Source organism: Symphalangus syndactylus, chromosome 13 (genome assembly GCF_028878055.3).
Source record: "Symphalangus syndactylus isolate Jambi chromosome 13, NHGRI_mSymSyn1-v2.1_pri, whole genome shotgun sequence".
Taxonomy (NCBI): domain Eukaryota; kingdom Metazoa; phylum Chordata; class Mammalia; order Primates; family Hylobatidae; genus Symphalangus; species Symphalangus syndactylus.
The window spans coordinates 77,659,263-77,686,298 of record NC_072435.2 but is presented as its reverse complement, the minus strand read 5'-3'; the positions used below and the strand labels follow the sequence as shown (position 1 = coordinate 77,686,298).

Genomic DNA, 27,036 nt, shown 5'->3' with positions numbered 1-27,036 from the left:
AGACACTGGTCTGATACTCTGTGGCTGAACCTGAAATGCAGTGTTTACTCAGAGGAGAACGAACAGTTTTCAGCACTTGATAAAAATTAGTTAAATAAATATTTGAAAATGGAATATTTCTTAAGAAATCAGAAGTTACAAGAAAAAAAAATAAAGAAGAAGCACAAGTGTTGGCCTAAATCAAGATGAATTCAAACAATTGTAATACTAATAATGTTTTCAACCAGCAATTCTTATCCTGATGTCTAAGAGTTTACGAGGACTATGAATCACCTAAAACTGTACGTAAAGTTTTGTGAATATTTGTGCATACTTAAGCCTTGTTTTGATGCAGCGGTTCTATAGCATTCATTTAAATTAGCTATTAAATGAGATTTGTGACCTAAGATATTAACATTACTATCTTTCACAGTTTCCTTACCTTTCATCTCACACAATGTTAAATTACGACAAACAATTCAATTAACTGTTTTTCCTCTTGATTCTAGAGATTATTTTAAATATTCAAAGCAGAAAAACTAAGTAGTTTTTTACTTCCTAAACAATCTGGGATTATTCTTTTTTCACTGGTAGACTAAATTTCATACTTTAAAATTAGTCTAACTTTAAAAAACTAAACTTTACTCTCGAGTATTTTCATTATTAAACAGATCCTCTTTCATTCTTCACAATTTTAATTACTAAGCTGAGGTTTTTCACCCAGCTAACAAAAAACTAGAAATAATTTAAGATACCAAACATACAGGTCAGCATATTCCATTTGACAACATATGTTACTAACAGTAAATGGTTATAATAAATTTGCATGATGCAGGTTTAAATCTGTAATAAAGGCAAGTTTATTGTCTTTTTGCATAATCCTAGAGATATGCTAGGTGACGCATGCAACCACTTGATCCAGAGAAGAATCAGCCACATGAGATATTTACTTTTTTGACTAAAATTTTTTTAAATTAACATACGAGATGAACAGAAAAAAATACTGAAAACAAACAAAAGTAGAAATAAATTACAATATTTTCTTTCTTTTTTTTTTTTTTTGAGACAGAGTCTTGCTCTTGTCACCCAGGCTGCAGTGCAATGGCATGATCTCAGCTCAGTGCAACCTCTGCCTCCCGGGTTCAAGAGAGTCTCCTGCCTCAGCCTCCCAAGTAGCTGGGATTACAGGTGCCTGCCACCATGCCTGGCTAATTTTTGTATTTTTAGTAAAGACAGGGTTTCGCCACATTGGGCAGGCTGGTCTCAAACTCCTGATCTCATGATCTGCCTGCCTCGGCCTCCCAAAGTGCTGGGATTACAGGTGTGAGCCACAGCACCTGGCCAATAAATTGTAATATTAAAGTTTGCAAAGAAGATTAAAAATGACTCTCCCCCTCCAAAAAGTAATTATTTAAAGATAATTTAACAATAAGATTATGCTTCCACATTTGTCTTTTGTAGGAAATATTATAAAGTATTAAGCAGTATTAAAGGTTTATAAATGAAAGTGTTCCAGACAATAGGTTCACTGTGTTTGGATAATGCTTTTATAGTCAACAGATACAAAGATAGTAAACTAAGATAAATTTTGAGAAGTAACTGTTGTCAAAAATAGAGACATTTGTGGTGAAACGCTGAATAAATTGTAAAAATATTGTGATGATTTAAATTAAAAATAATTGTCATAGATTACTTCAGTTCCCAATAAAATGGCATTGAAATTTTTAAGAAACACATGGAGAAGAATAAAATTACAAATGAAGAACAGCTTGACTTGCAGAAGCAGGGGGACTAGAATTTCTTGCAGAGAATTATCAAAACTAACTCATGAAAGCAATACAATGATTGAGAGATGTACATGTTTATAATTTAGAAGATAAAGAATGTTGAAAAAGAGGAATGAATGTATGAGTTTAAAAATTTGTATGAGTTGAAAAATTTATCTGGAAAATGAAATCAACTAGTTTTCGATAAAAGTACTGTCATATAATTGGAAATTCAATAATTTAAAAACTATAAAGATTGAAAACTATTTCTTGAGCAATGCTCAGAGCATGGACTTTCATATACTACTTAATCTAGAAAAAGTATAATTCCCACATTAAATGGGAAGAAACTAGAATAAAATTCTGCTTAGAAAGGTATAATCCATTCATCTTCCATTTTGTTTTGTGCTACAATTATTGATATCTGTTATCTTCCTTATTGAGATGTACATTTTTGAAGGCAGAGATTATACCTGTTGTATTGGCCACAACTACAATTTCACACTGATAAAATGCTAAGTAATTTTTGCAAACCTAAATTGGGATATAAGGGTAACCACGCATTCTGAGGTCATAAGGGATAAATTCCACTGATCTATTCCTAATTCTACTAATGACCACAGTGTTGAAGAATACTGATATTATAAAGGTCATAAAAGAGATGCTCAAAGGTTGTCTATTCCTTCTTCGCAAACATCAGTAGGTTTAAATTCATTTCAATCACTTCTGGACCTCACTAATTCAGCCTACTGCCCAGAGTAGTGACAGTTGACACTTGAAACATATCAATCATTTCTAAAAACTTAAGGTAGTAGGTGAGGGATTGGGAGGCACTGAATGGGACTTCTTAAATATCTCTACATGGAAGACCTCAAACACAACTGTTTCAATCCTTTCCTGCTATAACAAAATACTTGAGACTGGGTAATTTATAAAGAACATAATTTTTTTTTTTTCTCACAGCTCTAGAGGCTGGGAGGTCCAAGATCAAACCAATCGCCAGCATAGTTGGTGTATATTGAGGGTTGCTTTCTGCTTCCAAGATGGTGCCCCTTGCTACATCTTCACATGCAGCAGGGGTGGTCAGTTTCCTTCTACCTCTTTCATATGGGCACTAATCTCATGCATGAGGGCTCCACCCTCATGACTCAATCACCTACTAAAGGTCCTGCTTCTTAATACCATCACACTGGCAATTAATATTTAGCATATGAATTTGGAGGAACATATTCAGACCACAGCAACATATATCTAAAATGCAATACATTATTTCCCCAGCTTCCTCTGCTGATTCTCCTAATTTTGCTAGTGGTACCATTTGTTCATTATTATTCTGTAAGTTCGCAATCAAAATCTTGGAATTACCTTAGATTCTTCCATTTCTCTAAACTTTATATAAACAGTCACCAAGAACTACCAACTTTCTCTGTACAGCATCTTTCAAAACTATCACTTCCTTTCTATTCCACTGCCATCACCTTGTCTCAGCACACATCCTTCATCTCTAGACCACTACTGTTGTCCCCATGGAAGGATGACTTCAAACAGTTTAACAGCCAAGACTCCAAAACTTATCTGCAATATTTTTTTCTGACATCATTTTTAGCTACTTAAAAATATATTAATACTTTGCTCCATGTTTCTAACTGTCCTGAAATATGCTTTATAATTAATTTTCCAGCTTCACCCTTTTGCTTACACTGTTCTATACGCTTGGAATGCCCACATACTCTCTATGTAACCATATTAAATTCAACAAACTGAGAGGTGAAGCCAGCTGGGCTTCTGGGTCAGGTGTGACTTGGAGAATCTTTCTGTCTAGCTAGAGGATTATAAATGCACCAATCAGCACTCTGTGTCTAGCTAAAGGATTGTAAATGCACCAATCAGCACTCTGTAAAAACACACCAATCAGCGCTGTGTCTAGCTAAAGGATTGTAAACGCACCAATCAGCACTCTGTGTCTAGCTAAAGGATTGTAAACACACCAATCAGCACTCTATAAAATGGAACAATCAGCACTGTGTAAAATGGACCGATCAGCAGGATGTGGGTGGAACCAAATAAGGGAATAAAAGCTGGTCACCCCAGCCAGCAGCAGCAACCTGCTCAGGTCCCCTTCCACACTGTGGAAGCTTTGGTCTTTCAATCTTCACAATAAATCTTGCTGCTGCTCACTCTTTGGGTCCACACCACCTTTAAGAGCTGTAACACTCGCCGTGAAGGTCCATGGCTTCATTCTTGAAGTCAGCAAGACCACGAACCCATCAGAAGGAAGAAACTCTGGACACATCTGAAGGAACAAACTCCAGACACACCATCTTAAAGAGTCTGCGGCTTAAAGGTCTGCGGCTTCATTCTTGAAGTCAGCGAGACCAAGAACCCACTGGGAGGAACAAACAGTTCCGGACACATTTTGGTGATCACAAAGCGACTATCACCAAGCGGTGAGTACCATCGGACCCCTTTCACTTGCTATTCTGTCCTATTTTTCCTTAGAATTTGGGGGCTAAAACTGGGCACCTATTAGCCAGTTAAAAGCAACTAGCATGACCTCCAGACTAGACACGTGTTAGGCTTTCTGGGAAAGGGCTCTCTAACAACCCCTGGCTCTTTGGAGTTGGGAGCATTGGTTTGCCTGGAACCAGCTTCTGCTTTTCCTGTACTTCTGGGCTGAGCCAAGGGTTGACAGAGAGAAAAGCCAATCAGCTCCGGGGTCCCGACAACAAGTTGGTTGACCCTGTGGCCATGAGTAGAACTCTCGAAGTTATGTCGCCCAAGCGAGACTCACTCATCTATCTTATCTATCCTGACCCTTGCCTCCTGGGTCCTAACGTCTGTCAGACAAACTTCCTCTCACCTCTCTCCTCCGAGGCTAGTCCCGCTTCTAAAAACCACTCCCTGTCTCTGATGCTTTTCTAGTTTCTCCTATAAGAATGATTTCTAGTATAAACTCCAGGACTCTATTCCCTTCTTTAGGCACCCGGGCTCACCAATCAGAAAGACATCATTTTTGCCCAAAGCCCCGTTGTAGGAGGGACTATCTGGAATTTTAGGATCCCTCCTCAGACAAGCAGGGCTAACAAAAGTTATTCCTGAAGCTAGGATATGGGGAGTTTCAGAAATGATATCCTTCCTATTCAAGTGAGGACAAAAGGTGTCACTCTTCCAACCCTCAAGATCCCTTCCCTCCCTCAGGGTATGGCCCTCCACTTTATTTTTGGGGCATAACATATTTATAGAACAGTGGTAAGGTCCCAATACTAACAGAAGAATGCTTAAGACTCTTAACAGGTTTTCGATAATGTGTCAGTAAAGGCCACTAAATCCGATTTTTCTGGGTCCTCTTTGTGGTCTAGGAGGACATGCAAGGGTGCAGGTTTTCGAGAATGCGTCGGTAAGGGCCACTAAATTCGACCTTCCTCGGTCCTCCTTGTGGTCTAGAAGGAAAACTAGTGTTTCTGATGCTGCGTTGGTGAGTGCAACTATTCCAATCAGCAGGGTCCAGGGACCGTTGCAGGTTCCTGGGCAAAAAGTGTTTCTGTTGCTGCGTCGGTGAGTGCAACTATTCCAATCAGCAGGGTCCAGGGACCCTTGTGGGTTCTTGGGCAGGGGGAGAAACAAACCAAAATCACAGGTGGTTTTGTCTTTCAGACGGGAAACACTCAGGCACCAACAGGCTCACCCTTGAAATGCATCCTAAGCCAATGGGACCAATTTGACCTGCAAACCCTAAAAAAGAGGTGGCTCAGTTTTTTCTGCACTATGGCCTGGCCCCAATATTCTCTCTCTGATGGGGAAAAATGGCCACCTAAGGGCAGTACAAATTACAATACTATCCTGCAGCTTGAGCTTTTCTGTAAAAGGGAAGGCAAATGGAGTGAAATACCTTATGTCCAAGCTTTCTTTTCATTGAAGGAGAATACACAACTATGCAAAGCTTGCAATTTACATCCCACAGGAGGACCTCTCAGCTTACCCCCATATACTAGCCTCCCTATAGCTCCCCTTCCTGTTAATGATAAGCCTCCTCTAATCTCCCCTGCCCAGAAGGAAACAAGCAAAGAAATCTCCAAAGGACCACAAAAACCCCCGGGCTATTCGTTATGTCTTCTTCAAGCTGTAGGGGGAGGGGAATTTGGCCCAATCCAGGTACATGTCCCCTTCTCCCTCTCTGATTTAAAGCAGATCAAGGCAGACCTGGGGAAGCTTTCAGATGATCCTGATAGGTATATAGATGTCCTACAGGGTCTAGGGCAAATCTTCGATCTCACTTGGAGAGACGTCACGCTATTGACAGATCAAACCCTGGCCTTTAATGAAAAGAATGCAGCTTTAGCTGCAGCACGAGAGTTTGGAGATACCTGGTATCTTAGTCAAGTAAATGATAGAATGACAGCTAAAGGAAGGGACAAATTCCCTACCAGTCAGCAAGCCGTCCCCAGTATGGATCCCCACTGGGATCTAGACTCAGATCGTGGGGACTGCAGTCATAAACATCTGTTGACCTGTGTTCTAGAAGGAGTAAGGACAATTAGGAAAAAGTCCATGAATTATTCAATGATGTCCACCATAACTCAGGAAAAGGAAGAAAATCCTTCTGACTTCCTTGAGCACCTACAGGAGGCCTTAAGAAAATATACTCCCCTGCCACCCGGCTCACTTGAGGGTCAATTGATCTTAAAAGATAACTTTATTACCCAATCAGCCACAGATATCAGGAGAAAGCTCCAAAAGTGAGCCCTGGGCCCTGAACAAAATCTGGAGGCATTATTAAACCTGGCAATCTTGGTGTTCTATAATAGCGATCAAGAGGAACAGGCCGAAAAGGAAAAGCGAAATCAGACAAATGCCACAGCCCTAGTCATGGCCCTCAGACAGACACACCTTGGTGGTTCAGAGAGGACAGAAAATGGAGCAGGCCAATCACCCGGTAGGGCTTGTTATCAGTGTAGTTTACAAGGACACTTCAAAAAAGATTGCCCAACGAGAAACAAGCCGCCCCCTTGTCCATGTCCACTATGCCAAGGCAATCACTGGAAGGCACACTGCCTCAGAGGGCAAAGATTCTCTGGGTCAGAAGCCCCCAACCAGATGATCCAACAACAGGGCTGAGGGTGCCTGGGGCAAGCACCAGCTCACATCATCACCCTCCCTGAGCCTCAGGTACTTTTAACAATTGAGGGCCAGGAAATTTACTTCCTCCTGGACACTGGCATGGCCTTCTCAGTGCTAATCTCCTGTCCCGGATGACTGTCCTCAAGGTCTGCTACTATCTGAGGAATCCTGGGACAGCCTGTAGCCAGGTATTTCTCTCACCTCCTCAGTTGTAACTGGGAGATTTTGCTACAGATAGTAAGTGTGCTCATTTAAGCCTACACGCCCATGTTGCAATATGGAAAAAAAGGGAGTTCCTAACCTCTGGGGGAACCCCCATCAAATACCACAAGGAAATCATGGAGTTATTGCATGCAGTGCAAAAACCCAAGGAGGTGGCAGTCTTACACTGCCGGAGCCATCAAAAAGAGGAAGGAGAGGGGAGAAGAGCAGCATAAGCAGCTGGCAGAGGCAGGGAAAGACCAGCAGAAAGGAAAGAGAGAAAGAGATGAAAGTTAGAGAGACAGAGGGAGGAAGAGACAAAGAAGGAGTCAGAGACAGAGAGAGAAAGAGAGAGACAAAGGAGTCAAAGAGAGAAAGAGATAGAAGTAGTAAAGAAAAAACAGTATACCCTATTGCTTTAAAAACCAGCGTAAATTTAAAGCCTATAATTGATAATTGAAGGTCTTCTCTTTACAATCCCAAATAGACTCTTTGGCGGCAGTGACTGTCCAAAAACGCCGAGGCCTAGACCTCCTCACTGCTGAGAAAGGAGGACTCTGCAATTTCTTAGGGGAAAAGTATTGTTTTTACACTAACCAGTCAGGGATAGTATGAGATGCCACCCAGCATTTACAGGAAAAGGCTTCTGAAATCAAACAACACCTTTCAAACTCTTATACGAACCTCGAGTTGGGCGACATGGCTTCTCCCCTTTCTAGGTCCCGTGGCAGCCACCTTGCTATTACTCGCCTTCGGGCCCTGTATTTTTAACCTCCTTGTCAAATCTGTTTCCTCTAGGATTGAAGACATCAAGTTACAGATGGTCTTACAAATGGAACCCCAAATGAGCTCAACAAACAACTTCTACCAAGGATCCCTGGACTGACAGGCTGGCCCTTTCACTGGCCTAAAGAGTTCCCCTCTGGAGGACACTACAACTGCAGGGCTCCTTCTTCACCCCTATCCAGCAGCGATTAGCTACAGCGGTCATCGGCCGATTCCCAACAGCAGTTGGGGTGTCCTGTTTAGAGGGGGGATTGAGAGGTGAAGCCAGCTGGGCTTCTGGGTTGGGTGGGGACTTGAAGAACTTTTCTGTCTAGCTAGAGGATTATAAATGCACCAATCAGCACTCTGTGTCTAGGTAAAGGATTGTAAATGCACCAATCAGCACTCTGTAAAAATGCACCAATCAGCACTCTGTGTCTAGCTTAAGGATTATAAACGCACCAATCAGCACTCTGTAAAAAGTGTCTAGCTAAAGGATTGTAAATGCACCAATGAGCACTCTGTAAAATGGACCAATCACCACTGTGTAAAATGGACCAATCAGCACTGTGTAAAATGGACCCATCTGCAGGACATGGGTGGGGTCAAATAAGAGAATAAAAGCTGGCCACCCCAGCCAGCAGCAGCAACCTGCTCAGGTCCCCTTCCACACTGTGGAAGCTTTGTTCTTTCGCTCTTCACAATAAATCTTGCTGCTGCTCACTCTTTGGGTCCACACCACCTTTAAGAGCTGTAACACTCGCCGCGAAGGTCCGCGGCTTCATTCTTGAAGTCAGCAAGACCATGAACCCACCAGAAGGAAGAAACTCTGGACACATCTGAAGGAACAAACTCCAGACACACCATCTTTAAGAGCTGCAACACTCACCGCAAAGGCCTGTGGCTTCATTCATGAAGTCAGCAAGACCAAGAACCCACTGGGAGGAACAAACAATTCCAGACACAAAACATTGAATTTGTGTCTACTATATGTCACTTACTATATCCTACACACCAGGACACAGTGGAGAGTTAAAGAAAACTGGAGAGTTAAAGAAAACAAATCATCATAACACAGTGGACTAAGTGCTCTAATGAAGATATGAATAAAATAATATACAATGAGTAATTTCATTACTAATTTAGTGTAATCTGACCTGGGCTTTGAAAGAAGATGTGATATAAATGAATATTTATTATACAGATGGAAGTAGGAAAGCTCTAAACAAACAGGATAGCAAGAACAAAATTAGAGAAAAAACACATGGTCCATTCAGAGAACAAGGCAGCTGAAGTATACAGTTTAAGGGTAGAGGGAAAATTCCAAGAGAAGTGTTGATAATACTAAACCATTTCATCAAACCTCTTCCCTTCTGCTTTGGCTGAAGATATATCTTAAAAATTAGGAACATCAAATTATTTCACCCATCTTCATAATCAAAGTTGATCAGGGGTCTGATCATGTATGAAGTTGAATCCCTTATTATCTAGGTGACCCACTAATGACTGGTTATATAGACTTTTTCATTTCAAGATCCAGATTGACACAGCCCTTCAACATGACCATGGTGTTAATAGCAGGGACTAATAAGGTCTGAAGATAAAATATTTAAATCATTGTATTTCCCTAGGATTTGAGAACTGGAAGAAACCCTAGGTATCTTTTATTCAACTGACTTACAACTATTTTTGGTTATCAGTCTCCTTTGAGAAGGTGAAACAAATTCCTGAATTCATTTTCGGGGGTACGAGGGAACTGATTGGAGCCTGCAACCCAAGAGCTGAACCTCTGGTACCTTAGGGGGCCAGGCAGATTACTTCTATTCATGAAGCTAGAGGAAATGGATATATCCCCCAAAAGGAAGCTGTCTGCCACACAGAGATATGCAACAAAATGGCCAAATCTAATTTTTTCCACAGAAGCTACAATTCCAGGGGTGTGTGTCTGTGTGTGTGTATGTGTGTGTGTTAAATCTGAAATCTGTCAATGTTGAAATGTTGGCTAAAAAAAATGTAGGCACCATATTGGTTAAATGAGATGTGTTTCTAAGCCACACGAGTCTGGCAGTGGCTATTTTTCTACCTCTGCCATAGGTGAACAACTTACGCAGTTACTTCTCGGATGAGAAAATTGAGCCCTACAGTTAAACATCCTGTGCAAGATAACACAGCTAATCAGAGTTAGCGATGGATTAGAATCAGGTCTTCTGACTCTGCATCTAGTCTGCCTCCATCTGAGAGAATCAGAGTAGGAAGAAGGTGGCTATTATTTATTATGGGGCCTAGTCATTTGTACGCTACGTTTTAACATATATCTCATTTACTTTTATAGAGACCTTTCAGACAAGAATTAGGATTCCCATTTTTCAAAAGGGGAAATCGAGCTGCAAAAGCTTCACTAAATTGCACAAGATTGTAAGTACTAAAGTATCAGAGCCAGGATTCAAAACTATGTGTGACTGACACTAAAATCCATATTCTTTCCATGCTGTCTCCTATTTGTTTATATTAGTAGCCAAGTTCCAGCTGAAGAGCAGATACAAGATAAAGCCAAAGGTGAAGAACCTTATTTTGTAGGAAATGAAGACCTACTGATGGGTTTTGAGCTGAAGAATGACAAGATCAGAACTATGGTTTTGGACAATAAATCTGAAAGCTGTTGAGTGGCAACACAAATGAAATACAGTCTAAAGGCAAGAACAACAGGTTGGAAGCCATTACAAAAATTCTGTTGCAAGATTTAAAAAGGAGAGGTGACACTGAACTATTTTCTATGGGAATGAAAACCAGCAAATGCAAGAGTAATAGAGGAAGAGGAACTGGCGGATTATGAACTGAGGTAACAGGAAGAATAATAATGTCATTTATAGAAGGAATGCTTAAACCACTGAGGTCATGAGTAAACAAAATAAATACAGACTCCAGAAGGCATGAAATCATGTAGAAAAGTTTTTTTTTAAAACCAAGGAAAGAATTTAAATTATGATAAATGATGATAACAGGTAACCATAACTATAAGCTTACAAGGAAAGTTTAATGATTTGATATAAAATTTTAAAAATCCAAACTAATAGAGGCAACCAAATATATGATGATTGGCGAAACACAGGAAAACAGTATAATATAAGTAGAATGAGGAAAAATGCAACAGACGAAAGGAATCTCCATGAACTCTGTTTTACTGAACTTCTAATAATTGAAAGATATGGGGAGAGGGGAAAGTAGTGGAGGAGATACCATTAAAAATTATAAAATAAATTTAAGTTCTAAATAGTTTTATCTAAAAGGAAAATCTGAAGACACTTTCTATATATCAAACAGACAAAAAGAAAAATTATCCTTGGTTCTCAAAGATTTGTTTGCATTGCAGCTCTCTCTTACTTATGATTACAGAAGTTCTCCCGGAATGGGGCTGACACTGGCCACTATCTTATTATAACGTAATATTATTTTTACATTTGAAATCTAAAATGACTCAGAAAAACTGAAAAAGAGAAAATGGAATTCAGAAAAATATATAAGGAAAGTGAATGAACAAAAGTTACATACAGCAGAGTAAAACGGAACACACTAATTGTTTCTCCGTTGTGCTCTCACTTTGTTTCCAACAACATGCTTTCTGCCTTCATGTTTCAAATTGAATATGAGTGCAATTTCAATGCATTCGAATTACTACCACCACCAACAATAAAAACTACTTAGGATGGCCAAGAAAACATTTAATCTATAAGATGCAAAAAAAAAAAAAAGACAAGCTTGATAAAATAATAATCTATCATAGATATACACTTTCTGTGTTTTTCAATTAAAATGGTAGTAAAATAATTACACCAGATGATCACCAAAAGGAACTGATTCTGTAAACATTTACTCAGCACCCAACCCTGGTAGGAACATTTGAGTAATAATATGAAACAGGAGAAGCAGCATATGGCCTCAAGAAACTGAAAAGAAAAGTCAAGAGAAAGTCCCTGGAGGCTCAGTGCCTTAGAGGATCCCTGTGCTTTCGCAGGCACAGAAACTGGAATTCCTGAGAGTTCGTTAGGCTTTCCCCAGCTAATTTAAATAACATTATAAGATGTTGACTTTGAAATACAAATGTGTTAGTTTCCACTGAGAAATATACCTATAACAATAATCTGTAACACTCATTTGTTAGGACAGTCTCCTAATTTTAGAATTGCAATGAGAACAAATGAGGCCAGGTATTCTTTTTTTTTAATTTTTAAAAATTTTTTTGAGATGGAGTCTCACTCTGTCGCCCAAGCTGGAGTGCAGTGGCGCAGTCTTGGCTCACTGCAAGCTCTGCCTCCTGGGTTCACACCATTCTCCTGCCTCAACCTCCCGAGTAGCTGGGACTACAAGCGCCCGCCACCATGTCTGACTAATTTTTTGTATTTTTAGTAGAGACCAGGTTTCACCATGTTAGCCAGGATGGTCTCGATCTCCTGACCTCGTTACCCCCTGCCTTGGCCTCCCAAAGTGCTGGGATTGCAGCCGTGAGCCACCGCGCCCGGCCGAGGCCAGATATTCTTAAAATTTTCAGCAAGCTAAGTAAGGTGCTTAAGTTGCTTCTGTTGTATTGATCAATTTCTGTTTCATAAAATATTTTGGCTATCCTGACTTAGACTATCTCTCCCCTCTTGCTTTTCAGAAGAATTTTCTAGATTCCATTAAACAATTAATTTCTGAAGATCAATGATGATTCTGCTGAGAATGTTACAGATTTACACACGCAGTCATTACTTCCTAAGAACACAGTCTGGTTTCCTTGAAGGAGCTATAACAAAATCTTAATCTCCAAAATAAGATATAGGTCATATTTATCCTATCAGCAAAATATTTAGAAGCTATCTCTACTGGCTTTTTTGCTGCAGATGGTTAATCTCGCCTATATTATGTACTAACTTTTAGACATTTTAACCTGAAGTGATACTTGTTCTGATTTTATCTCCAAATTCCCAGGGTATTTTATTGTAATCTGTAATGTACTAAATAAAGTACTATATTTCCACATAGGTAAAAAACAGTTATTGATTTGTGTCTCTTCAAATAAATTTAAAAATCTATTAGTTGGATCACATAAGTAATATTTATTATCATACACAATGATAATAAATATAACTTAGGGATCAACCTTAAATAATAAATGTCTAGTTGAGTACTAGACATGTGCAAGGAGTGCCTTCAATAACTCTTTATTAGATCTATGTTTAACTTCATTCTTTCTTCAAGATTTGAAACATGATGTACACAATCAACATACATAATTTTTATTTGCCAATTAAAAATAAACAATTTTAATGTAAAAATAGAATCATTTAATTTACTCATCTATAAACAAAAACTGTTTATGATGCTGAAAATAGTGAAAAAGACAAACATTGTACCTTTGTTTTTTGATAGTTTATAATTTAGTTGCAGATACAGACAAGCCAACAGACAATAACAATAGTATGCTATTTATTAATATGGCAAAAAATATATTTGTTTAGAACATAAACTTCCAGGAGCTCTGGACAATTTATTTCTTCCAAGTAAAGACCTAATTATACCATCACTACCAATCATCATCATAACCATCATAATCATTTATTAGCCACAATTTATTAACCCATGCTATATTCTCAGTTCTATGCTAGGTGCTATGTATACATCATCTTTAATCTTTGCTGTCTTAGAAGGTAGATAATATTATCCCTACTTTTAAAAAAGGGAAGAAAAAAACCCCAGAATAACAGACAGATGTCAGCTCACAGCTGACTTTGAACTAACATGTAGGCCACAGTCTTTCCTACTAAACATGAAAAATTTCTCAGTACACCAACATCAGACAAGGTTTGTGACCATGCCAACTTCATAATCATGTCTGAATGCAGACAAAAACAAGAACATCACGTAAACACAAAAGTTTCCACAAAAGCAGCCCCATAGGAAAAGTTCACATGGTATGAAACTGAGACCTCATGCCAACAGCCCGCACCAACTAGCCACCTCCGTGAATGAGATATTACGGCCACCTATGCGAATGAAATATTATGGCCATTTATGTGAATGAGATAATCACAAAGGCAAATATTTCAGCCTCAATCAAGCCTTCGGCAACTACAGCCCCAGCCAACATCTTGACTGGGACCTCGTAAGATCCCAAACCAGATCCACCCAGTTAATCTGCTCCTGAATTCCTGACCCACAGAAACTGATGAGATAGTATAGGTTTAAACCACTTGTTATGCAGCAATAGATAATACATAACATTAATACAATTGTGTGTCAGTGAGTGTGTACTTTTCATTTCAAAGGGGCATAAAGTAGGTACTATAATTAAATATTCCTTAATACCATAGTTTCCTTTAATTCACCCAGTGTATTTTCTTTGAGCTCTTTGAACATATTCATAACAGCCACTGAAATCCAATACCTTAGCCCAATTAGGATCAGCACTTATTGACTTACTCTTCTTTTCCTAAATATGGGTCACACTATCCTTTAATTCTTTCATCATAGGAACTAAAATCCAGCATTAGGGCTTACTTGGAATTAGTTTCCTAAGTTAGAGTCACACTTTCCTTTTTTTTTTTTTTTTTAACATCTAGTAGTTTTTTTTAGCTGAAAAATGGAATGGCAGATACTTTATTGTAGTGAATCTATTTTGTTTTCCTAAGGATTTGTGGTGGTTGTTGTTGTATTAATAGTAGGAAGTCAACTTGTTTTGACTCAAACTGAAAACTATCCCCCTTTCAGAGTGCAGCAGCTGATGTCTCTGCTTAGTTGCTTTTTATTTATCCACTGTCTGGTGGTATACCTGAGCCTGCAGAGTTTAGTAGTCAGATAAAGATTTGGGTAGATTTTCTAGTTAGATTTTGAGGCTTACCCTTTCTGTAGTTCCTTTTTTTACAATTCAAAGATTCCCTAGTCTAAATTTCCAGTTGCTCTGCCAAACTTGAATTTTGCCCTTTCATACAAGAATTCAATAAGGCTTCTGATATTTACTACCCAAGTTGTATGTACTTTAGGGAATACACTCTGTTGAAGGTGCAGCAAACTTGCAAATCTCTAGCCAGGGGAAGCTCTGCCTCTCAAAAGTTTTTTGCCAGTGTTTCTGCTAGGATCTCTAGGTCTCCCAGGCATGTGGAGTTAAGAGATCATTTGGGGATTCAGGCAGCGTAGCGTTTATACTCAGATCTTAGATCTCGGACCTTTTGTATCTCTCCTGTTTCCAGAATGTACCTCTTAAATTTGCACCTGCTCCGATCTCTGAATTTTGCCATCACCACCTTGACCTGGTAAGGATGTGGTACTCCACTGCTAGATCTACAGGGGCTAGGAGCATCCCTAGCAAGATAGCCATAAACTCTGACTTCCTACCCAATCAGTCACAGTCTTTCAATAGTAACCTCTTCTTATATTTCTGCCTTTGGTCATTTTCCAGAATCTTACAGTTGTTTTTAATAATCTGGCCGGTTTTCATCATTGTTATTTGCAGAAGAATCTGACCTCTTCAAGCTACTGTTCCTTGAAATGTCCCTGGACTATTTTAATAGCCTCTTATATTGTATTCTGTTTCTTCCCCTACCTTCCTTCACCTTTCTTACCTTCTCTTCTCCACACAGAAACCAGACTTTGAAACATAAATCACACGGTATCACATCACCACACAAAATTCTCAAAGAGCTTCGCATTTCACTCAGAATAAAAGCCAAGTACTGAGTACAGCCTACAAGTTTTATGTGAGGATATCCTGGGCTACCTCCAAATGCCATCTCTCACCAGTCTCACCAAGACTGCTCTGCTGTGTTTAAAATGCACCAAGCGTGCTCCAGCTTGGGCACCTGCTGTTCACTTCACCTGAAAGATATCCCTTTCTATATATTAGCTGAATTACCTTTCACAGTATCCCATCAGGCAGGTACTAAAGTTACCCCCATTTTACAGATGAGGAACTAATGGACAATGAGTTGAAGCAAACTGCCCAAGTTAGCACAGCTAATAAGTGCCGGAGTCAATATTTGAACCCAGGCAGTCTGTCTGGAAAGCCATAATTTATCCACTGAAAAGATAGTTATTTCTAACATATTTCCTTTCTATTTAAATATTTTATTCTAGTTCTTTTTAGATGAACAATGAAGAAGAAACTCTTAGGACTCTAATCAGACAAGATCATCACCGGGCACGTGAAACCTACTGAAATGGATACACTGAGGATTTTAGAAAAAACTTTGTTCCATAAAACACCAAATGATTGTGCCGAACATCTGTTAGTGTGCCTTTCCAAACTGTGCATTGCAGCTCTGGGAATTATGTTTACTTGTAACTCCTCATAAAGTATCAGCATAAGACTGAGAGGTGACAGCATGCTGGCAGCCCTCGCTCGCTCTCGGCGCCTCCTCGGCCTTGTTGCCCATTCTGGCCGCACTTGAGGAGTCCTTCAGCCCACCACTGCACTGTGGGAGCCCCTCTCTAGGCTGGCTGAGGCTGAAGCTGGCTCCCTCAGCTTGCAGGGAGGTGTGGAGGGAGAGGCGTGGGCGGGAACCAGAGCTGCGAGCCATGCTTGCGGGCCAGCACGAGTTCCAGGTGGGTGTGGACTTGGCAGGCCCAGCACTCGGAGCAGCCGGCCGGCACCGCCAGCCCCAGGCAGTAAGGAGCTTAGCACCCGGGACAGCAGCTGCAGAGGATGCACCAGGTCCCCCAGCAGTGCCGGCCCACCAGCGCTGCTCTTGAATTCTTGCCGGGCCTCAGCTGCCTCCCCGCGGGGCACAGCTCAAGACCTGCAGCCCGCCATGCCTGAGTCCCCCTCACCCTGCCGTGGGCTCCTGCGTGACCTGAGCCTCCCCGACAAACACCGCCTCCGGCTTCACAGCGCCCGGTCTCATTGACCACCCAAGGGCTGAGGAGTGCAGGTGCATGGCGTGGGACTGGTGGGCTGCTCCACCTGCGGCCCCAATGTGGGATCCACTAGGTAAAGCCAGCTGGGCTCCTGAGTCTAGTGGGGACTTGGATGACCTTTATATCTAGCTAACGGATTGTAAATACACCAATCAGCACTCTGTGTCTAGCTCAAGATTTGTAAATGCACCAATCAGCACCCTGTGTCTAGCTCAAGGTTTGTAAATGCACCAATCAGTGCTCTGTGTCTAGGTGATCTAGTGGGGACTTGGAGAACCTTTACGTCTAGCTAAGGGATTGTAAATACACCAATCAGCACTCTAGCTCAAGGTTTGTAAATGCACCAATCAGCACCCTGTGTCTAGCTCAAGGTTTGTAAACGCACTAATCAGTGCTCTGAGTCTAGCTAATCTAGTGGGGACTTGGAGAACTTTCATGCCTAGCTCAGGGATTGTAAATGTACCAATCAGCACCCTGTCAAAATGGATCAATCAGCTCTCTGTAAAACAGACCAATCAGCTCTCTGTAAAATGGACCAATAAGCAGGATGTGGGTGGGGCCAGATAAGGGAATAAGAGCAGGCTGCCCGAGCCAGCAGTGGCAACCCACTCGGGTACCCTTCCACACTGTGGAAGCTTCGTTCTTTCACTCCTTGCAATAAATCTTGCTGCTGCTCTCTCTTTGGGTCCACACTGCCTTTGTGAGTTGTAACACTCACCGCGAAGGTCTGGAGGCCAGCAAGACCATGAACCCACCGGGAGGAATGAACGACTCCAGATGCGTCTCCTTAAGAGCTGTAACACTCACTGTGAAGGTCTGCAGCTTCACTCCTGAAGCCAGTGAGACCACGAACCCACCAGAAGGAAGAAACTCCAAACACATCCGAACATCAGAAGGAACAAACTCCGGACACGCCACCTTTAAGAACCATAACACTCACCAAGAGGGTCCACGGCTTCATTCTTGAAGTCAGTGAGACCAAGAACCCAACAATTCCGGACACAAGACCATACTCCTTGTGAGTCCCTAGTGGAAATCTATTTTAGTCTCCCTGCAGCTCCTTAAACACACGATGTAGCCTCCCTCGTCAGGGCATTTCTGTTCCCTGTTGTCACTAAATGGACTGCTTTCCCTCCAGAGATCTTCATGGCTCAGTTTTTTTCTTATGTTTTCAGAGTTAGAGTTACCTCAATGAGGTCTTGCCAGGACAACCTACTTAAAATTGCAAACATTTTCCTCTTCTTCCCCTTATTTACTCCTCCCGTATCTAGTATACTTTCTTTTTCTTTACAGCACTAAAAAAGTTTTGACTATCTTCTCCCTCTAGAATGCAACCAAGATGAAGGTAGGGGTTTTTGTTTTTTGCACTGCTGTTTTCCTAACTCCTTGAAAAGTGCCAGGCACACAGTTGACACTTGGTAAATGTTTGCTGACTGAATGAATAAATGAACTTCCCCAAGATCAAAGAACTGGAAGAGGCAGAATTGGAATTTGAACCTTATTTGACTCCATATTTAACTGCTAAATATACGGTCCATAATAGCTAACAATTATTTAATAAGATACAAATCTGGCCATAGGATTCTAAAATCTCTTCTGATAGAAATAATGGACCTCATATAGCAATGGGGAAAAAACGCCTATCTTCACATAAACAAAAATTAAGATTTCTGAAAAGCACAAATGATAAAAACTCACTCTTTTTAATATTACAAGTAGCTGACCATTTTTACAATGGAATAATTTGTATAAAAGTTTGTAGGATGACCAGAGACATTCCGAAAGTGAACAAACTAACCTAGATTCTGTTGTTGTTGGATAGATACAAAATTGCTTGTAAGATTTTCCCAAAAGATGTTAGCATTTTATTCCCAGCTTAAGAGAGCAAATAAGTGGTATTATTCATTCGTTCATTCATTTCATTACTCATTGCTAAGTATTTATCAGCCACCTAATCTAGTGAGGCATTGATCTAATTGTTATAGGCACTAAGGATACAGCAGTGAACAAAACAATTCTTACATTCTTAAAGGGAGGAACAGACAGTAAAAAAAAAAAAAAACAAGGAATGTAATAGTGTCATTAAATATTGATTGTGATAAGAAATGGACTTGGTAATTAATTGTTAAATAATTCAGAGTAGATTTTATTATGGTGATGAGCTCAGATTCAAGTCAGATGACCCAGGTTTGAGAATCTTCCATTATAAACTATATCCCTTGCAAATTAACTCCTCAAGTTATAATTTCACAAATCAAGAATAACAGAACCTATCTTGCAAGGCTGATGTAAAGATTAAAAGAGAAAATATACATGAAGACACTTAGCACACTACAGAGTATATAGTAAATACCAAATATTCCAATTATTATTATTAGAATATGTAAGACAATCTAACTACCATTGTCTGGAGACCAGGCTAAACACGTATTAAAGTCTTACGCTCTAAACTTGAGAGTAGTTTCATTTTATTTATTTAAAGCTAACATGAGTAATTCATTAATTCCTCCATTCAACAAATATTCATCCAGTATCTAATGTATGCCATGTATTTTACCAAGTGCTGGGAATACATCAGTTGACAAATCAAAGACTCTGCTCTTTTGGAGTTTAAGTAAAATTGTCATGTCATCATAAGTGCCATATATTTATTATGAGAGCAAACTGAAGAAGTGCCTAACTTTTCAATAACAATGACTTAAAAAAACAACAACAGTATTTACCAAGTGCTATTAAAAGAGGTCCCTCTAGTGATGCTTTGCATTCAGAAAATGCTCGATGAATAAAGTTCACTAGTAAGGGTATGTTTGGGAAGCCTAGAAGGAAAGTAAAAATCCCAGGAGCCTGTTGGTGTCCATCATTCTACTTCCAAAATATGCTTGCCTGAGAAGAATCTACATTTCTTGAGGGTAGGAAAACCTCGAGCCTACAAAAATTCATGACACGTTAGGTACTTTAAAATAGTTTTTAAATGAAATGGTGAATATTCGAATACCATCCTAGTCCAAGATACAATCATCTGTTGTACTACTGAGATAGTCTCCTAACTGGCCTCTCAGCTTAAGCTTTTGCCCCTCTAGTCTATTCTTCAAATAATTCACAGTCATCTTTTCAAATGTGAATTAGGTCATTATGTTGCCTAAATAACCCCAAAGGTTTCCATCACACTTAAAATCCAAAATCCTTCCAAGGCCTAGAAAGGCCTGCGCCATCTGGCCTCTGCTTGCCTCCCGTCCTGCACCTGCAGCCCCTCACCTGGCTAGAGCCAAGCCTAGCCTGCGGTTCCCGCCGCCTGCAACCCCTTGCCGTGGCTCTGCAGGCTGGTGCCTTCTCACGTTCCTGACCTGCTAAATTGAGGCAGCCTCCTTACACAATCCCTACCACATTACACTGTTTTTATTTTCTACTTCATTACCACCATTTGAAATTATCTTTATTAACTGTTGAGTAATCTTCCACCACAGGCTGGAAGATTCCACCTAGAATTTATAAAACCTGTTGAGAGCACTGCTCCCCTAGTTTCCCGTGAGTCAATTATTATGGAATTACTAGATGAAGGAACTCCCCTGCCCTGTTTCCTGCTTTCTTTAAATTGTGGAAATACACAAGCACCCAAAGAAAGAGTGATCCTGATTCCAAAGAACATTTCCCGCCCCACCCCTCAACTAATCCGACCCCTCCTAGGTTTCCCAGAGGGCCGCCCCGCCCCCGGCCGCGATCGCCCCGCCTCCGCCGCCCCGCACCTGGTTCTGCTGTGGCTTCCACCAGGGGGCTCGCTTCGCCTGCCGGGACCTTCTCCTCCGCCTCCCTTCCCGCCCCGCCTACCCCGCCACCCACCTGCTTCCCCCTCTGCTTCCACTAGGGGGCGCGTCTCTGAGGGCCAGGCCTCCGCCTCGGACGCTGACTTCCTCAGCGCAGCCAGCACTGTCTCTGGTGGCAAGTCGACCAGCTCCTCCCACACGGATTCTGTGTAGAAATCCACGGTATGCGCATTGGAAATGGACAGGGCATCCCTCAGGAACTGCAGCAGTCCCTGCAAGTTGGCACGCAGAGTTGGCAGGTCCGGGGTCACCGGGAGAGGGCAAGAAGCCGCCATGACGCTCACCCTCCCAGGCTGTAGGTGGCGCAAACATGGCCGTGAGGCGCCAGCTCGGCCCAAATTAGCACAGGCAGGCTCAGTAGAGCTCCGAGCCGGATTCCTTCTGAGCGATTGATTGCTTCGGCTTGGTGACGTATTTTGTGGGTGTCCGTCGTGGTCTTCTGATGACGCAGTCAGTCGGCTGCAATGGCGCCGGTGAGGCGGTCCTCGAAGTGGCGGCCTGGTGGTATTGAGGCGCGTGGTGAAGGGGTTTCCACGGTCGGGTACCGGAATAAGAATGTGAAACAGAAGACATGGCGGCCTAACCACCCGCAAGCCTTCGTGGGGAGCGTTCGCGAGGGTATGTAAGAAGGCATCCATTTGCAAGTCCTCAGGCTTGCTAAGTCTTAGGATACAAGACCCGCTGAAGCTTGGAAGAAGGATTTAGGAACCAGATCCGGTCCTACTTGGGGCAGGGGAATTCATTCCTGAGCCTGCTAAAGCTGTGAGCTTCGCAGAGCTCTAGATAGGAAGACGGAGCAGTGTTGCTAACTTTAATTATTTAAACGTCTTTCCTGACGTAACCCTGTATTTCATCAGAACTTTTTTCCTATATTTTTCCTGAGAAACTGAGCGGAGAGAGTCTATGGCCCTGTGAACTTTTGCGCATGTAGTAAGGTAAAGGATAGAGAGGAGGATAGGGCCAGAAACACTGTTCCGAATTCTTCCTTATTACACATACCCGAGGCCCTCCAGCCTTCACTTTAATTTGTGTTTGTCCTTTTGTATTGCTGTCTGTAAGGTCCCTTAGATCCCACTTGGAATATATAAATGTTAAATTGAGTCTTCTGATAATAGCTAGCTTTTCAGAGAACCATATACTGTCCTTTTCTTTCGTGTTGAAACATTTTCGAAAACATACAGTTTTGTCCAAGATAAGATACTAGATGTGGCATTTTTTTTTCTGTTTTTTAAGCATTTATTGAAGGCTCAGGTTAAGTGTTTTAGATGAACTAAGGAATTTGTTTTGATTTGTGAATACAGCTGTAAACTCAAGTTGTGCAACAGTCTGAACTGGTCAGATTTTCTTTGAGATTCTTACTTGGATTTCTGCATGACTGTTAGCCTTGTCTTTTTGCAAAGGGCCAACTTGCTGTGCAATCCATCAGCTTAAATTTGTTGCTTGAAATAATTTTTTAAAGCAAAACATAATCCTAGAATCTGAATGTGATGACATTAAAAAAGTTTTCATTTGTAATTAACAGCTCCATTCTTCGCTCAACTTCTTCTTTTCTCTGAAAGTAATTTTGAATGATATTCCTCAATGTAGGACAAGGCTTTGCTTTTCGAAGAAAACTGAGAATACAGCAAAGTTACAAGAAATTGCTACGGAAGGAAAATAAGGCTCAAACGTCACTGGAATCTCAATTCACAGATCGATACCCAGATAATCTGAAACATCTCTATTTAGCTGAAGAGGAAAGACTTAGGAAGCAAACAAGAAAAGTCGACCATCCTTTGTCAGAACAAGTTCACCAGCCTTTGCTTGAAGAACAGTGTAGCATTGACCAGGCTGTATTTGAAGATCAGTGTAGCTTTGACCAGCCTCAGCCAGAAGAACAATGTATTAAAACAGCAAAGTATGTATTTTCTTCATTTGAAATCCTTTAAGTGTCGTTTTATTTAAAAGTACTATAGGATAATTTATATAGGAATTGGATTTTTTGTTATTTAACACATTTTAGAAGTCACAGTTTAATTAGGGAAACATTTTCATGGAGGCTCTATTTTTAGCTTCAATAACTGAATTAGGCTGGTTTAGCTTAATTTACAAAGTAACGTAATGGGAATTAAGAGCTCTGGAATTTGGGTTTCTTCCTCTCAAGTACAGGTGGTAACTTGATTGGACCATATGTTATGAATATATTTTTGAAAAATAACTTCTGAGAGGTGTTATAATTTTAGTCATTAACAGTATGGGTTCTAGAGCCAGACTCAACATGTTAGTGTCCCAGTGACCTCTTATTTAAAATGGGAAAAATAACACTATGTCCTCTTTAAATTGGGGAAGATAATACTGTAATGAATATATACTTCAGAGCTGCCATGTTGCACAGCTCCAGAATGGATTACTCACATAAACTCAGGTGTTCCTAAGGTGTTTCATGACATTGTTGTGAAGACTCAGTGAGTTAATGTATATGAGGATCTTAAAGGGTATATATGGTACGTGGTTAGTGCTGTTGAGCGTTAGCTACTACTATTAATCTGGATTTTCTGCAGAGGACCAGAAATGGGTTGCAATTGCAAATGCACAGCTCCGTGACGCTTTGGTTTTATAAGAGTTAACTTATAAAAAACTATCGCTGCATACATCAAGGTAAAAAACAATGCTAAAATCTAAAATTGCAAGAAGCTGGGTATTGGGAGCATAATTTTTTACTTCATTGAAACCATATCTTTTAAAGTCGTGAGCTATTTGCGCTAAAAATAACAGGAAATGGGACCACGGGGGGGGAAATGTAATTGGGGATGAAGGCAGAGACACAAAAAGTTTACTTCTTTTGGTAGGCTTGATCATTATATTGTTAAATAATCAGTATAAAGTTCAGGGAAAAGATTAGCACTGGAAATGTAGATTTGAGTTATTCTCTGATAATTGAAGTAAGGAAGTTTAAATCATGAGGAAGGTAAAAAAATCATGCTTTTAAAGATTACGGTTTATTTTGGGGTGGAAACGGAAAATGTTGTCATTGAAGAAGTTAAGCTTTTCACGACTGGAGAAAGAGAGAGACAGTGACAGCTCAGTCCACAGAGAAAAGTTGTGTAGGGATCAGTCAGCTATCAAATATTGTGGTCCCCCGTTATCTGTTTGGAAGATGTTCCAAGACCCCCAGTGGATGCCCTGAAACTGCAAATGGTACCAAACCCAGTTTCTGTCGATTGGAATATATTTCTGTTAATGTCTTTTACTTGGGAATGTAATGCCTTTTTCATCTTAAATCATGTACTGTGGCCATAACTTGCAGTTTGAAGTGTGACAGCAAAACTAGCATGAATTTCTTTTTCCTTCACAATTTGATGTGTAGAAGATTTCTTTTTAACCATAGATCTTAGCAACTTCAACATATGATTTTCTTCTTTCCTTATTAAGTCAAGAACTTTTACCTTTTCACTTAAAGCAAACACTCAGAGTGGTGTACAAATTAAAACATATGAATTGTTTATTTCTGGAATTTTTCAATTTAATATTTTTGGACCTCTGTTGACTGCAGGCAACTGAAACCGTGGAACAAGGAAACCATGGATAAGGGGTGTGCTACTATACTGTAAAGTTGAAGGTGAATAGGACTGAGAACAGGTCTCTGGATATGTGGACTAGGCAGTCACTAGTCACTAGTCCAAAGTCACTAGTGACTAGTAGCTACTAAAATATTATATTGTAGTTATATAGTGAAAAGTTGAATGACAGAGGAAAGTTATTACTGAATCAAGGATACTGAGGAAATGAATGGAATTCCAAGTAGTTGGATTAGCCTTGGCAAAAAGGACATCTTCAGAGAGATGAGAAGTACTTAAAGATAGAACAGTTCAAAATGGTGTCTAGGTCCAAGATATGGTGATTCATGACTAAGTAGGTAAAATGGAATAGAGAGGAGGGGCTCAGAAAACTTTGAGATTAAAGTTGATATATACACATAATTTTCTTAACACCCTTAAACAACAAGTTTAATCCTTTTTTCAGTCTGGCATTTCTGTCATTCATATACTGGTTTCATTACTTTTAAGTTTTTTTTTTTTTTTAACATTTTAGGATTTTTCATAGCTTTCTATATTTTTTCCTAGTTGAAATATTTCTCTAAGAATCCTCATTTGTGCCTTTTATTTAATGTATACTCTTAAAAGCTACAACTGTGTTTTTAATACCTTTCCGGACATTTTACTAATAAAGTCCTGTTTCTTCATCCCCCAATTAAAAGCTCCTTTACAATTCCAAAGAAAAATAAAAAGAAAACATCAAATCAAAAAGCACAAGAAGAATATGAACAGGTACAAGCTAAACGTGCTGCTAAGAAACAAGTAAGTTCTACTTTAAAAATACTTAGTATAGTTTTTCTTATTTATCCTAAATATGTATACTATACCCGTTGTGCTTCTTGGTGCTGGGCACACAGTATTCTCTCTAAATATTTGTTGAATGAATGAGTAGTCTGAGCAAAGGTAGAGGATTGCATCTTATTCCAATTCCTTGCTTGTATTATCTCAAGCAATGCTAGTAGGTCAAAAATAGGATTTTGAACACATTGTTTATAGGTCAATATTGTGAACATCTGGGACAAAGTTTCTCTGAGTGTGGTCCAGGAACTTGCACTTGTTAAGCACCTCAAAAGATTTTTATGCATAATAAAACTTGAGAACCACTGACCTAAGAAAAATATAGATGATTTTCATAACATTACATTGAAGAAAGTAAAAGCAAAAGGGGAGGTGTTAGAATAAAATACTTTTTTTACTATAAAGAGGTGCTCTTGCCTGTAAAAAAAAAAAAAAGAACTACTATTTTAGCTTAGCAAAAGTTAGCACTCCATTATTTAGAAAACCAGAATTGTAGACCAGAATTAGACTTTTTTCAAATGAATACAGAATTGCCTATAGTCTCAACAAAATTGTCATTTTGTAGTTCTTGTTTTTGCATTGAAGTTTTATTAATCTGTAGCTTTAAAAAGTATAACGTGTCAGTTAAAAATACCCTAAAGATGATATGTAATTTTGCTTGTTTTTGCTTTAGAATATCTGTAATTAAGAATTCTTAACATCTAAAATGTTTTCATTGTTGTTAAGCTGGTGGCAGATTAGGAGAAAGCAGGAAAATTTCTTCATGGGAATACTGGACCAGTATTAACTAGCACAGCTTTATGCTTTTTCTAACCATCTGTCACCTTTGGAAATAGTATTATCAGATGAAGCGCAGTAATGACCATTATGCTGTAAAACATTTAATGTCCTTTTAAAATTTTCTTTATATAGAGCTGGGGCTTTGTGATCATGAAAATTCTGTTATACCATGTGTCGTTATAATGTGAAGGCAAAGAGGGTACTTTGCTTCAATTAGGAGAAAGTGCACATCTTGCAAAATAGAAGAGACAAACCTTAGAGTGTTTGCTTAGTAATAGCTATTTCAAAACAATTTCTGAACTGTATCTACTGTTTGTTGCTAATGAAAGTTACATATGTTAATAATTTTAGGAATTCGAGAGGAGAAAACAGGAGAGAGAAGAAGCCCAAAGGCAGTACAAAAAGAAGAAAATGGAAGTGTTTAAAATATTGAACAAAAAGACTAAAAAGGGCCAACCAAACTTGAATGTACAAATGGAGTACCTTCTTCAAAAAATACAAGAAAAATGTTAAACATTTTGTTCCTGCAGGTTAAAATATCTGCTGCCTATTAGGTTCTTCTGTGACAAGTGCCTCCCAGCAGTGAACTAAATTTGTCGACATAAACTGGATTGCTAAACTATGCTAAATATAAGATGTTCACGTATTTTTATTATGGTAAAAAATTTTCTAAATATGTTCTACATATGTTTCTTATTTATTTGCCTCTGAAGGAAGGTTGGCCTGAAGAACTGAAAGAACCTCTTATTTGCAAGATAGGCCCAAGCATGTAATACTTTTGTACCATATGAGATTTATATAGAAATAAATTTTTTTAAAAATAAGGAATCAGAGCTATCAATGAAGCATTTCAATGAAATGTTTCAATTTAGTAAACAGTTATGTTGTTTTAAAATTTATTTTAATGATGAGGGTGGCAAAGACTCCCCTTGGACTTTTTATTTATTTTAAGTACATGTTACAGGGTGATGGGTGCTGAAATAAACTGCCCTCACCACATAACAAAGCGACCTTGATAAAGCAGTGAACTCAAAAGTCTTATATTTATAAACATTCCCTTAAATGGAAGTACATGGCTTGTTAGACTAAGGTCTTTTAAATAATGATGGAGACCCCACAGTGTCACAGCAAGAATTAAGCTTTCCAGTTCCTATGGACCCTATACTTTAAGAACATTATCTCTGTCTCCCTTGTTGGTACCCTTGTGAGCTGAGATAAGCTACTGGGATAACTGCTTCTCATGCTTTGCAAATTGCAGAAGAATGAGAAAGGCTTGACTATATATATAGTCATTGTAAGCAAAAAGGGCTGACCAATAATACTTGCCAAATATTGAATAATAAAATT

The 27,036-nt window shown here is 39.6% G+C and overlaps 2 protein-coding genes across 10 annotated transcripts in view; one reads left to right on the top strand and one right to left on the bottom strand.

The window, feature by feature from the left end:
• METTL25 (methyltransferase like 25) overlaps window positions 1–20,874 on the bottom strand; it is a 122,780-nt gene extending 101,906 nt beyond the window's left edge. For 4 of the 9 annotated variants that reach the window (XM_055236255.2, XM_063615127.1, XM_063615126.1 and 1 more), the window contains exon 1: window positions 20,553–20,842. In XM_055236255.2, coding sequence (XP_055092230.1) covers window positions 20,553–20,811 — 259 coding nt within the window. In that variant the 5' untranslated portion in view covers window positions 20,812–20,842. Of the gene's footprint in view, window positions 1–20,552 lie in introns of all 9 variants that reach the window. The other 5 variants (XM_055236253.2, XM_055236257.2, XM_055236256.2 and 2 more) reach the window with 4 other exon arrangements.
• Window positions 20,861–26,513, top strand: CCDC59 (coiled-coil domain containing 59). Its single transcript, XM_055236259.2, has 4 exons — window positions 20,861–21,154; window positions 22,124–22,433; window positions 24,774–24,873; window positions 26,041–26,513. The coding sequence occupies exons 1-4, from the start codon at window positions 21,001–21,003 to the stop codon at window positions 26,200–26,202; spliced, it is 726 nt and encodes a 241-aa protein (XP_055092234.1). The 5' UTR covers window positions 20,861–21,000; the 3' UTR covers window positions 26,203–26,513.
• The last annotated feature ends 523 nt before the right edge of the window (window positions 26,514–27,036 follow it).